Raw genomic sequence first — 14,149 nt, forward strand, 5'->3', positions numbered from 1 at the left:
TTCTCCTGCACCCCACCTATAATCTTTCAGAAAATTCCAATAGAACAAAATATAAACTATAACCAGATATAACCTAAAATATAATAGAACTAAAATCTGATCACTTTTCACCACACCCACTGCTATTGCTCTAGCCCACCGTACCACTGTTTCTTCCCAAGACTGCACCAATAGCCCCCGAAAAGATTCCCCCATCCCAGTATTTGTTCTTTTTTTTTTTTTTTTTTTTTTTTTTGCAGGCAGAGTTAGACAGTGAGAGAGAGAGACAGAGAGAAGTCTTCCTTCCATTGGTTCACTCCCCAAATGGCTGCTATGGCTGGTGTGCCGCACCAATCTGAAGGCAGGAGCCAGGTGCTTCCTCCTGGTCTCCCATGCAGGTACAGGGTCCAAGCACCTGGGCCATCCTCCACTGCCTTCCCGGGGCCATAGCAGAGAGCTGGACTGGAAGAGGAGCAACTAGGACTAGAACCCGGCACCCATATGGGATGCCGGCGATGCAGGTGGAGGATTAACCAAGTGAGCCATGGCGCAGGCCCCAGTATTTGTTCTTAACACAACAGCCAGAGGAAACCCTATAAGGGGTCAGTTGGAGCATGTCACTCCTCTGGCTCAAAACCCTTCAGTGGCTCCTCATCTCATTACAAGTAGAAGCCAAGATTCTGATTGCTTATAAGATTCACCCCTCAACCCAACACTGTGCCATGACCCCCAGCCCCCTTCTGTGTTACAGCTCTGACCTCACTGCCTACTCCTTGCCCCTGCACTCACTCTGCCCTAGCCTTGCTTGTGGCTCTACAAATGGATCAGACAGGCTCCCCACGCAGGGCCTCTGCTCTAGCTGGGCCCTGGGCTGGGAATGCTCTTCACCTCAATATCTTCTTGGTCAACTCCTTTATCTCCAAAAGTTTGCCCAGGGGCTGGTGTTGGGACAATGCTTCAGCCCCTACCTGGGACGCTCACGCTCACGTTCCATAGCAGACTGTTTGGTCTGAGTCCCTACTCTGCTTCTGATCCAGTTCCTGCTAATGCAAACCCCGGAAGGCAGCAAGTGACGGCTCAAGTACGTGGGTCCCTGCCACCCACGTGGGAGAACCGGATTGAGTTCCTGGCTCCTGACTTTGGTTTGGCACAGCCCCTGGCTGTTGCAGGCATTTGGAGAGTGAACCAGTGGATCAAAGATCTCTTTCTCTCTCTCTCTTGCTCTCGCTCTTTCAAATAAGTAAAATAAAATAAAAAGTTTAAATGTTTGCCCAAATACCACCTCCTCTGAAGAGGCAATGCTGACCATCATGCTTATCACTGCACGCTGCCCCTCCCCTCAACCTGACTAATCTCCCTCACACTTTCTTTTCTCAGGAACATCTATTATCTAACATACAATAAGATGCATGTCTTTTGTTTGTCTAGCATCGCTAAGGATGTAAGTTTCTTAATAACAGGGATATTTATCTGACTTGTTCACTGCTAAACTCTGAGCTGAGAACAGTGCTGGGCATACATCAGGGCTCAAAAATATTTGTCAAATTAAATGAGTAAATAAAGCTCCGATATCGTCTTCACCTTATGTACTTATTTCATTTATTTGGTAGAGAGACAGAGATCTCCCATCTGTTGGTTCACTCCCCAACAGCCAAGGTTCAGAGGCCAAAGCCAAGAGCCAAGAATTCTATCCAGTCTCACTCATGGGTAAGCAGGGACCCAACCACTTGGTCATCACCTGCTGCTTCCCAGGGTGCAATAAGCAGGAAGCTCAAATCAGAAGTAGAGCCAAGACTTAAATCTATAGGATGTGGATGTCCCAAGTGGCACCTTTTTTTTTTTTTTTTTTTTTTTAAGATTTCATTTATTTGAAAGGCAGAGTTGTAGAGAGAGAGGGAGAGACAGAGAGATCTTCCATCTGCTCTGGCTCACTCCCCAAATGGCTGCAACAGCTGTGGCTGGGCCAGGCTGAAGCCAGGAGCTGGGAGCTCCATCCAGGTCTCCCATGTGAGTGCAGGGGCCCAAGCACTTGGGCCATCTTGTGCTGCTTTCCCAGGCACGTTAGCAGGGAGCTGGATAGGAAATGGAACGGCCAGGACTCGAACCAGCACCCATATGGGATGCTGGCATTGCAGGTGGCAGCTTAACCTGCCACACCACAATGTCAGCCCCTCAAGTGGTGTTTTAACCACTGCACCAAATGCCCACTCCACTTCTTCACCTTAACATCTTCCCTGATTACCCTCAGCTAGGGACAATCTCCCCCAGAACTTTACCATATGAAACCCCTAGGCCGGCGCCGCAGCTCACTAGGCTAATCCTCCGCCTGCGGCGCCGGCACCCCGGGTTCTAGTCCCGGTTGGGGCGCCGGATTCTGTCCTGGTTGCCCCTCTTCCAGTCCAGCTCTCTGCTGTGGCCCAGGAAGGCATGGAGGATGGCCCAAGTGCTTGAGCCCTGCACCCCATGGGAGACCAGGAGGAAGCACCTGGCTCCTGGCCTCAGATCAGCGCAGCGGGCCGGCTGCAACGCACCGGCCACAGTGACCACTTGAGGGTTGAACCAACAGAAAAAAGGAAGACCTTTCTTTCTGTCTCTCTCTCACGCTAACTCTGCCTGTCAAAACAAACAAACAAACAAACAAACAAAAAAAAACTAATAGTTCCACCCTTCTTGAACTTATTTATAGGCCTCTCATTTCCACTTTGGGATCCTGATCCTAGGGCCTCTTTAGAGTGGATGCTCACTTAATTTCTGAGGGCTGAAGAATAAACAAAGTGATAAATTATGACCAGCACAGTTAGACATCCACACTAAACTTTTTTTTTTCACTTTTTATCATGGAAAATTTCAAACACATACAAAAGACATAGAATGACTCCCCCCATTCATCAGTAGGCTTTTTTTTTTTTTTTTTTTTTTTTTTTTTAATTTTTGACAGGCAGAGTGGACAGTGAGAGAGAGAGAGACAGAGAGAAAGGTCTTCCTTTGCCGTTGGTTCACCCTCCAATGGCCGCCGCTGCAGCCGGCGCACCGCGTTGATCCGATGGCAGGAGCCAGGATCCAGGTGCTTTTCCTGGTCTCCCATGGGGTGCAGGGCCCAAGCACCTGGGCCATCCTCCACTGCACTCCCGGGCCACAGCAGAGAGCTGGCCTGGAAGAGGGGCAACCGGGACAGAATCCGGCGCCCCAACCGGGACTAGAACCCGGTGTGCCGGTGCCGCAAGGTGGAGGATTAGCCTATTGAGCCACGGCGCCGGCTCATCATTAGGCTTTAATAATCAGAATCATCCTAGCTTCATCAACTGCCCCATGCACTCTCACCTTCCCTCATTATCTCTAAGCAAAGCATATCATTTCATTCAAAAAATATTTGTTTTTTATTTCTGAAAGGTAAAAACTATTTTTAACAGAGTCATTTGCATTACAAGTGTATTACTGTACTTGCCTGACAGGTCTGACTGGTGAGTAATCACCAACTACTTAGAATCAAGCCAGGTGAAGAGTTGTTTTTTTTTTTTAATTTTTTTTTTTTTTTGACAGGCTGAGTTAGACAGTGAGAGAGAGACAGAGAGAAAGGTCTTCCTTCCGTTGATTCACCCCCCAAATGGCCACCACGGCCAGTGCTGCGCCGATCTGAAGGCAGGAGCCAGGTGCTTCCTCCTGGTCTCCCATGCAGGTGCAGGGCCCAAGCACTTGGGCCATCCTCCACTGCCTTCCTGGGCCACAGCAAATAGCTGGACTGGAAGAGGGGCAACCAGGACTAGAACCCGGGGTGCCAGCACCGCAGGTGGATGATTAGCCTAGTGAGCCATGGTGCCGGCCTGAATTTTTTTTTAAAGATAGGATTTCATTCTTTTTTTTTTAATTAATTTATTTGAAAGGCAGAATTACAGAGGGACAGGGACAGAGAGAGAGAAAGGTCCTCCATCTGCTGGTTCACTCCCCAAATGGCCACAATGGTCAGAGCTGGGCTGAGCCAAAGCCAGGAGCCAGGAGCTTCTTCCAATTTTCCCACACGGGTGCAGGGGCCCAAGGACTTGGGCCATCTTCTGCTGCTTTCCCAGGCTATAACAAAGAGTTGAATCGGAAGTGCAGCAGCCAGGACTCGAACCAGCACCCACATAAGATGCTGGCACTGCAGGCAGCAGCTTTACCCACTATGCCAGAGCGTCAGTCCCTGTGAAGACTATCTTCTCAGACCTTGTGATGATGTCTTTGCTAACCCATCCTGTATCAATAGTATACAAATTCACATAATGTCTCTGTTACCCAATTCATTCACGATTTGGCTTCCATTTATTTTACCAAACCTGGTCCCCATTGCTCCTCTCTGCCAACAAACAGATGCACACAAACTTATGCTCAAAGAATATGAGAAACTTTACCTTAAATTCTGTCACTTTTTTTTATTCCTCTATACCTTTGCATTTGCTGTTCCCTCTGGCTAGAATCATACATTCCTCATGTCATGGGGAAATTTATATATATTCTTCCAACTTAATATGCTCATAGCCTAGAGTTACAAACCTTAACCATGGCAGTGCAGCAGTTACAAATGGCACTGAGGAGTGCCGGCAGCATCCCATATAGGAGTGCCTGGTTTGAGAACTGGCTCCCCACTTCCCACCACGCTTCTTGCTAACGTGCACCCTGGGAGGCAGCAGGTGATGGCTCACCTACTTGGGTTCCCACCACACCCATAGGAAACCCAGATCAAGTTCCAGGCTCCTGGCTTCAGCCTGGCCCAGTCCTGACTGTTGGGGTCATCTGAGGAGTGAATCAGTGGATGGAAGATTTCTATATATTTCTCTCTGTTTATTTCTTTTTTTTTAAGATTTATTTATTTTACTTGAGAATCAGAGTTACACAGAGAGAGAGGAGAGGCAGAGAAAGAGGTAGAGACAGAGAAAGATGTCTTCCATATGCTGGTTCACTCACCAGTTGGTCACAACAGCTGGAGCTGCACCGATCTGAAGCCAGGAGCTTCTTCTGGGTCTCCCACACAGGTGCAGAGGACCAAGGACTTGGGCCATCTTCTACTGCTTTCCTAGGCCATAGCACAGAGCTGGATCGGAAGTGGAGCAGCCAGGACTCTAACTGGCCCCCATATGGGATGCCTGCACTGCAGATGGCAGCTTTACTCACTACACCACAGCACCAGCCCCTTCTCTCTCTCTCACTTTCTTTCTCTCTCTCTCTGTTAGTCTGTCTTTCAAATAAATAAGTCTTTAAATAAATAAAAATCCTTAGCTAGCAAAAATGACTTTACCATGAGACAGAATCAGTGTTTTATCTTCTAAAGTTGGAAGATTTTATAATCTGAGTCTGACCCCATGCGTTTCTGCAGAAATAAAATTAACATGTCCATTTCACAGGCTTATTACTACTAGAGATAAGGAAGTTATACCTCTATAGCTTTACCTAAGATCACAGAGCTAACTAAGTGTGGGCAAAAAACAAAACTTGGGGCCAGCGCTGTGGCGTAGCAGGTAAAGCCACCACCTGTAACACCAGCATCCCACACGGGTGCCGCTCTTCTTCGAGTCCTGGCTGCTCTACTTCCGATCCAGCTCCCTGCTAGTGTGCCTGGGAAAGCGCTGGAGGACAGTCCAAATGCTTGGGTCCCTACACCCATGTGGGAGACCCAGATGGAGCTCATGGCTTCTGGCTTTAACCTGGCCCAGTCCCAGCCATTATGACTGTTTGGGGAGTGAACCAGAGGATGAAAGAAAACTCTCTCTCTCTCTCTCTCTCTCTCTCTCTCTGTAACTCTGCCTTTCAAATAAATAAAATAAATCTTTAAAAAGAAGTACAACTTGGATTTTAAGCACACAGAGGCAATATAGAAGAGGTGCATAGATTAAGCAGAACTGATCAAGGTTAAGCATTGGTAAGAACCCCTTGTCAAAGATTTTCATCAGGAATTCAGGCCAAGGTTCTGCTAGCTGGCTACACACGATGGGTGACGAGTCAGGAAGAGTGGGAGAAGAAAGTCTGTGCCTCCCACGGGAGACCAGCAGATAGATACAGATTTCATTAACCATCCAGTTGCCACTGAGCCATAGAACTCCAGGGAGCTCCACAGCTACTCTCTTGTGTGGCTCAGAAACTGGGAATTTGACTCTGTTAACGCAGGGATCCCTTCATTCATATCACAAGGCCAGGAGGACTCACTGTGAGAGTCTAGGAGACAGGCAGCCCAGCAGCGGCGAAACAGTGCTTAACGCAGTGCAATTGCACTGCGCACGGAGAATGAGCCACAGGTGAGTGGGGAGGAAGCCAGGTACAGAAAAATGATGTAAGAAGTGCTAAAAGGAGGGGCCAGCATTGCGGTGTAGCAGATTAAGCTACCACTTGCAACACAGGCATCCTCCATGGAAGTGCTGGTTCATATCCTAGCAACTCTGCTTCTGATCCGGCTCCTTGCAAATGCACCTGGGAAGGCAGCAGACGATGGCCTACATATTTGGGCCCTTGCCACCCATGTGGGAAACCCAGATGGAGTTCTGGGTTTCTGACTTTGGCCTGGCCCAACCACAGCAGTTGCAGCCATTTAGGGAGTGAATCAATGGATGGAAGATCTTTCTCTGTCTCTCTGCCTCTCTCTCTGTCACTCTGCCTTTACAATAAATAAATAAATTTTTTAAATTATTTATTTGAAAGGCAGAGTAACAGAAAGGAAGGGACACAGAGATAGAGAGAAATCTTCCATCCACTGCTTTACTCCCCAAATAGCTGCAATGGCCAGGGCTCAGCCAGGCCAAAGCCAGAAGCCAGGAGCTTCTTCCAGGTCTTCCACGTGGGTGCACAGGCCCAAATACTTGGCCCATCTTCTGCTGCTCTCCCAGGTACATTAACAGGGAGCTGGACCAGAAGTGGAGCAGCTGGGAGTCAAACTGGTGCCCATAAGGGATGCCAGCAGTGTTGCAGGCACCGGCTTAACTCACTATGCCACAATGCTGGCCCCAATTTTTAAAAGAAAGAAAAACCTGGAGTTATTGACAGTTGCTCCTGGGTTGCAATGTGGTCCTAAAGACAGGGAAAAGAGAACACTTGAGACAAATCTTCCACTGCGTCGACCTGGAAGGGCGATCCTTTCCTCCCTGGATTATGTGGCTTTAACTCTGTCGCTGAAATGCTCGTGCCAGCAGTTGTGTCTTCTACCTTGAGTTACCAGGGTTTCAGCTCCTTCTCTGCTTCACTGAGCAGCACAGCAAGCTTGGCCTCGACCTCCTTTAGCTTCTCGCAACCTGCACTGGAAACTGCTCTGCACTTAGCTCACTCACGACTGCCGCCGTCCACATTATCTCCACCGGGAGTGACTCAAAGCTCTCCCGACTATAGGGGAACCAAATCTGCTGAGTTTGGTTGCTTCTCCTTGTGTACATTAGAATTTCACACAAAGAAAAATCGTTGCTGGAAATGGACTCTGGATCCCTCACATCTGGCTGATGCGGGGGAGGAAAGGGGAGGGCAGGCAGGGAGGAACCCTGGTGGAAGAGTGGATGTCCAACACAGAAGCTTCCAGGCCCTGTCCTGTCCACTCCTGACTGGCTGGCCCCTGGCTGGCCCCCAGCTGGTCCAACTGCTGACAAGCCCTTCTCAGTCCTAGCTCCAAAGTACAAAAGCCAAAGTGTTCCTTCAGGGCCAACTTCAAGAGGCCTGGTTTTCGGATAAGTGGGAAAAAACTTCCTTGCCTCAACAAACTCTCTCTCTTAACTTTCCCATCAATACCTCCCATCTCACAAGAGGTATTAAAGAGCTCCGAACTGCCTTTGCTTTTTGCTGGGGATGACCTCTTACCTTCATCTGTGCAAGAGGAGATAACAGTCAGTGCAGAGGTTGTGAGGGTTAAGCGCAGCGGAGAGAACAGAGCTGGCTGGGCCTTGGGAGCTCGGTAGGGGCGAGTCTGCTCAGGCAGCCTGAACAATGCACAGCAGATTTTGAAGAACAGGAATCAAAGAGCCTTCCTGTACCTGGGCCCAGGGGCCCTGGACAAAGTGCTCGGGGTATATTTGCTGATTTAAAAAAACAGCTATTCCCCCTGGTAATCCGAGATTTTATGTGTGCATATAGCCTACAGCATTTTTTAAATTTTTTTAAAAATTTTTAACAGGCAGAGTGGACAGTGAGAGAGAGAGAGAGAGAGACAGAGACAGAGACAGAGAGAAAGGTCTTCCTTTTCCATTGGTTCACCCTCCAACGGCCACCACGGCCGGCCGGCGCGCTGCGGCTGGCGCACCGCGCTGATCTGAAGCCAGGAACCAGGTGCTTCTCCTGGTCTCCCATGCGGGTGCAGGGCCCAAGGACTTGGGCCATCCTCCACTGCACTCCCGGGCCACAGCAGAGAGCTGGCCTGGAAGAGGGGCGACCGGGAGAGAATCCAGCACCCCGACCGGGACTAGAACCCGGGGTGCCGGCGCCGCAGGTGGAGGATTAGCCTATTGAGCCGCAGCGCTGGCCAGCATTTTTTTTTAATTCTGGTAAAGCATAAACTGTTGATAGACAACCCTGTAACCACCAGCAGAAGGTGTTGTGGTGTAGTGGGTTAATACCTGTGATGCCGGCTTCCCATATGGGCGATGGTTTGAGTCCCGGCTGCTCCACTTCCTGTCCAGCTCCCTGCTAATGCTCCTGGGAGAGCAAGGAAGGTGGCCTAAGTGCTTGAGCCCCTGCATCCAGGTGGGAAACTCGGATGGAGTTCCTGGTTCCTAGCTTCAGTCTGGCCCAGGGCCAGCTGTTGTAGTCATCTGGGGAATAAACCAGAGGATGGAAGATCTCTTTCTCTGTCTGTCCCTCTCTGTAAATAATGACGTCTTTCAGGACTGCGCTGTGGCATAGCGGGTAAAGCCACTGCCTGTGGTGCCGGCATCCCATATGGGTGCTGGTTCGAGTCCCTACTACTCCACTTCAGATCCAGCTCTCTGCTATGGCCTGGGAAAGCAGTAGAAGATGGCCCAAGTCCTTGGGCCCCTGCACCCACGTGGGAGACCCAGAAGAAGCTCCTGATTCCTGGCTTCGGATTGCACAGCTCCAGCCATTGCAGTCAACTGGGGAGTGAACCAGTGGATGGAAGACCTCTCTCTCTCTCTCCCTCTCTGCCTCTCTTTCTCTTCTGTGCAACTCTGACTTTCAAATAAATACAGAAAATCTTAAAAAAAGATGATGCCTTTCAAATAACAAATAAAGAAATCTTTAAAAAATGTAAAAAAAAAAAAAAAAAACCCAATGACAACAAAGAACAAATCAGACTCACGTGTCTCCAGTGCTGTATTCCAGAAAGACAAGGCTCTTCTCTCTTCCTCTTCCTTTCCTGGATACAAATGCAGTGTAACGTTCAGACTACAAATTCAGGAAAGACCTACGGGTTCTGCAAGAGCAAGAAAGAGCCTAGAAACAGAGAATGAGGAGACGAGAGTCAAAATCCAGACACATCACAAAAAGGCGGGGGGGGCGGCACTGTGGCGCAGTGTGTTAAAGTCGTGGCCTGAAGCACCAGCATCCCACATGGGTGCTGGTTCAAGTCCCAGCTGCTCCACTTCCAATCCAGCTCTCTGCTATGGCCTGGGAAAGCAGTAGAAGATGGCCCAAGCCCTTGGGCCCCTGCACCCACGTGGAAGAACTGGAAGAAGCTCCTGTGATGGTGCAGTTCCAGCCGTTGCAGCCATCCGGGGAGTGAACCAGCGGATGGAAGACCTCTCTCTCTGTCTCTATCTCTCTCTGTAAATCTGTCTTTCAAATAAATAAAATAAATTTAAAAGGGGGGGACCTGCCCCACTACCATGTCTGGTACCCAAAGGCTCAGCGGCAAAGTTTCATCCGACCGCTTCCTCTGGGAAAGGCTTCCCTGCTGCCTCCTCCAAGCACTGCTGGAGACACACTCTTTTCTGTAGCTTCAATTCTGCACTGCTCCAAGCCCGACAGGAAATCACCTACACCTGATTAGCAGGGGACAAAGGCAAGAGGGCCTGTAGGGAGCACATAATGCAATCACAGTAGCACACGGCAGCCGGCAGCCGTGGGTCCCTGCTGTCCTCAAATAAGGAGACAAAGCCACCTGCACTCCAAGAGCACGGCGGAGTTCTGCCACCCAGAAACAAGGGACCAAAGCCAACAACCTTGAATTATCATCCTCGTATCCAAAAGTGCAGATATAAGAGAAGTGGATAAAGGTGTGAGATCCCAGAAAGAAGCAGGAGAGAAAGATAAAAATAACTGGTTAAGAACAGGAGGCGGGGCCGGCACTATGGCATAGCAGGTTAAACTGCCGCCTGCCGTGCCGGCATCCCATATGGGCACTGGTTCAAGTCCTGGCTGCTCCACTTCCTATCCAGCTCTCTGCTATGGCCTGGGAAAACAACGGAAGATGGCCCAAGTCCTTGGGCCCCTGCACCTGGGAGGGAAACTGGAAAGAAGCTCCTGGCTCCTGGCTCCGGATTGGCACAGCTCCAGCCATTGCAGCCAACTGGGGAGTGAACCAGCGGCTGGAAGACCTCTCTCTCTCTGCCTCTCCTTCTTTCTCTGTGTAACTCTGACTTTCAAATAAATAAATAAATCTTAAAAAAAAAAAAAAAAGAACAGGAGGCAAGAATGACAGAAGACTCAAAAATGGTCCCTACTGAACTGGGAGCAAAGGGTTCGGCTTCCCTCTCCTTGCACCTGAGCCACTAGTGGAGGAGAAAGAGTACCAGGAGGACTCAGCCCCTGTCCTGGGGATGCAAGTCTTGCACTCTGCTGAGCAAAGCTGGCTTCCTCCTGCAGGTGTGCTGCATCCCTACAGGCCCAGGAGAGCTGCAGGCCAGGGAAACCTTTCCCAAAGGTACTGCTCACTCCTCAAAAAGGATCCACTCCCAGGATGGCAGGACAACCAAAGAGTATTTCCAATTTGCCTCTTTAATGTACTTTACCCTTTCTCCTTTGATACTGTTTACATCTAAAAGAGAAATGTGGCATGGGCATTTGGCCTAGGGGTTATGACATCTGAGTCCCATATCTGAATGCCTGGGTTTGATACCTGGACTCCAGCTTCTTGCTAATATGGACCATGGGAGGCAACAGGTGCTAACTTATTTTTTTAAAAGATTTATTTATTTTGCTTTAAAGTCAGAGTTACACAGAAAGAGGGCGAGACAGAGAGAGAGAGAGAGAAAGAGAGAGAGAGAGAGAGGTCTTCCATCCGCTGGTTGACTCCCAGTTGGCTGCAATGGCCGGAGCTAAGCCAATCTGAAGCCAGGAGCTAGGAGCCAGGAGCTTCTTCCGGGTCTCCTAAGTGGGTTTGGGCCATCCTCTGCTGCTTTCCCAGGCCATAGCAGAGAGCTGGATAGGAAGTGGAGCACCCGGGACCTGAACCGGCGCCCATATGGGATGCCAGCACTGCAGGTGGCAGCTTTACCCACTATGCCACAGTGCCAGCCCCAGGTAATAACTTAAGTAATTAGATCCCTGCCATCAATCTGGGAGACCTGGGAGCTGTTGTGGGTATCTGTGGAGTGAACCAGCAGATGGAAGCACTCATACCCTCTCTCTCTCTGCCTCTCGAATAAAGAAAAATGTTAAAATAAATAAAAGAGAATTATTCTAATGAAAGATCTACCCTATTTGTCTCCTAATCTGGAATTCATACACTGCTACTTGACATTTTCATAAATTTTTGTTTAATTGAAAGGCAGGAAGACTGACACAGAGATACAAAAATAGAGATCTTCCCACTGTTGGTTCACTTCTCAAATTCCCACAACTGCTGGACATAGGCCAGGCCAAAATGAGGAGCCCAGACTCATTTCAGGTCTCCCATATGGGTGGCAGGGACTCAAGTACTTGAGCCATCACCTGCCAGCTCCCAGAGTGCACATTAGTAGGAAGCTGGAGTCGGGACTTGAACTCAGCACTCCAATATGGGATGTGGGCATCCCAAGAAGCATCTACATGACTTTTTTAAATTGGGCAGGTATTAAATTGTGTGAAAACTTAAGAAGTCCCTTCTATTTTGTTTCACCAACATGAAAATGACAGGGCTGTAATTATTATTATATTGAAGTTCTTCTTGGAAGTTATGATAAAATATGGATATTGTTTTTTAAAAAATGATTTATTTGAAATGCAGAGAGAGGTTGATTTTCCATCTACCAGTTCACTCCCCAAATGGCTGCAACAGCCAGGTTTGAGTCAGGCCAAATCCAAGAGCCAGGAAGTCCATCTGGGTCTCCCACATGGGTGGCACAGGCCCAAGTACTTGGGCTGTTATCCGCTACTTTCCAGGTGCGTTAGCAGGAACCTGGATCAAAAGCAGAGCAGCTGGGACTCCAATCAGCACTCCAATAAAGGATATTGTTGTCACGAGCAGCAGTTAAACCTGCTATGCCACAGTGCAGCCTCAAAATGTGGAAATCTTCTGATACTCTTCCCTGACCTGCAATTCAATTCCAAAAACTAACTTGAAATGACTCACAGACCTAAACATAAAAGCTAAACTTATTAGACTAATAAAACAGAGGTCAAAAATATCCCAACGGTAGACGGCAGCCCAAAAAATGGCCCCCAGAGAATCTGCCTCCTAGTGTTCCTGCCTCCCCCCATGGTGACTCCCTCCCAGTGAACGGGGTGAGTCAGAGGTGATGGGATTGTCACCTGCACAAATGACACAAATGAGCTTAACTTAAATTTTTTAAAATTGAAATACTTAAAAAAAAAAAAGTGTGGTTCCCATCTTGCTCCCTGTCCCCTAACCTTTTGTTCTGCTGCCCGTGGAGAAGCCATGTAGCAAGAACCAAGACAGGCCTCCAGCCAACAGCCCGGAAGGGATGGATGCCCTAGATCCGACAGCCCTGTAGGGACTGCATCCTGCCAGCAACCACCAGAGTGCGCTGGGAAGCAGCTCCTCCCCCAACAGAGCATTCAGGTGAGTCCAGGTTGGCCAGCCTCAACCTTTTAAGAGACCCTAAGCCAGAAGCACAGAGTGTGGCTGCTTCCAGATCTTTGATCCACAGAAATGGACAAAACAGATGTTTGTGGTTTTAAGCTGTTAAATTGCGGGATAATTTGTTGTAGAGCGTGTGGCTAATATAATACCCTGGATGTTGGCAAATGTTTCTTAAACGCGGGAAAATATGAATAATAAAAAGAAAAATGACAATAAACTTCATCAAAATTAAAAACTTCTGTTCTTTGGAGTGGGCATCGGACTCAATTGTTCACATTCTGCTTGGGACCCTTATCAGTGCCTATAGATTGGAATTCTAGCTCTGCTTCCAACTTTATCCTCTTTTTTTTTTTTTTTTTTTTTTTTTGACAGGCAGAGAGGACAGTGAGAGAGAGAGAAAGGTCTTCCTTTGCCGTTGGTTCACCCTCCAATGGCCGCCGCAGCCGGTGCACCGCGCTGATCTGAAGCCAGGAGCCAGGTGCTTCTCCTGGTCTCCCATGGGGTGCAGGGCCCAAGCACTTGGGTCATCCTCCACTGCACTCCCGGGCCACAGCAGAGAGCTGGCCTGGAAGAGGGGCAACCGGGACAGAATCCGGCGCCCCAACCGGGACTATCCTCCTTCTTCTAATGCACACTCTGCAAGAGCAGCAGTGATGGCTCAAGTACTTGGGTCCCCGCCACCCCTGTGGGAGGCCTGGATGGAGTTCTCAGCTCCTGGCTTCAACCTGCCCTGACCCCAGTTGTTGCCAGCATTTGGGGAGTGAAACAATGGACGGAAGATGTCTCTGTCTCTCTGTCTTTCTGTCTCTCTGTGTGGGGGTGTGTTGCTCTGCCTTTCAAATAATAAATTAAAGAAACATTTAAACCAGTAAGAAAGGGATGACTTGTTTTAAAAAGTCAGCAAAAGGGGCCAATGTCTGGCCCGGCAGTTAAGACATCATTTAGGATACCCACATCCAGTAACCGAGTGCCTGAGTTTCAGCCATAGCTCCACTCTGATTCCCACTTCCTGCTGCTGCGCACCCCGGAAAGTAACAGGTAATGACTCAAGTGGCTGGGTCCCTGCCACCTTTGTGCAAACCTGGACTGAACTTTCAGTTCCTGGCTTGGGCCTGGCTTAGCCCCAGCTGTTGCAGGCATTTGGGGAGTGAATCAGCAAAGGAAGATTGATTCTCTCTCTCTCTCTCTCTCTCTCTCACACACACACACGGGGGGGGGGGGAGGAGAGAGAGACACTCCTTCTCTCTGCCT

General features: G+C 49.1%; 1 protein-coding gene across 4 annotated transcripts in view; it reads right to left on the reverse strand.

Annotated features, from left to right (window-relative positions):
- The window catches only part of PSPH (phosphoserine phosphatase), a 67,300-nt gene that overhangs the window by 12,094 nt on the left and 41,057 nt on the right, over positions 1 to 14,149 (reverse strand). For 3 of the 4 annotated variants that reach the window (XM_008249662.4, XM_008249660.4, XM_051836346.2), the window contains exon 2: positions 9,236 to 9,369. Coding sequence is in view for 1 of the 4 variants with exons in the window: in XM_051836345.2 (XP_051692305.2) it covers positions 8,535 to 8,554 (20 nt within the window). In the remaining 3 variants the exon portion in view is untranslated. Of the gene's footprint in view, positions 1 to 8,534; positions 8,730 to 9,235; positions 9,370 to 14,149 lie in introns of those variants that run through there. The other variant, XM_051836345.2, reaches the window with a different exon arrangement.

Source organism: Oryctolagus cuniculus, chromosome 19, assembly GCF_964237555.1.
Source record: "Oryctolagus cuniculus chromosome 19, mOryCun1.1, whole genome shotgun sequence".
Classification (NCBI taxonomy): domain Eukaryota; kingdom Metazoa; phylum Chordata; class Mammalia; order Lagomorpha; family Leporidae; genus Oryctolagus; species Oryctolagus cuniculus.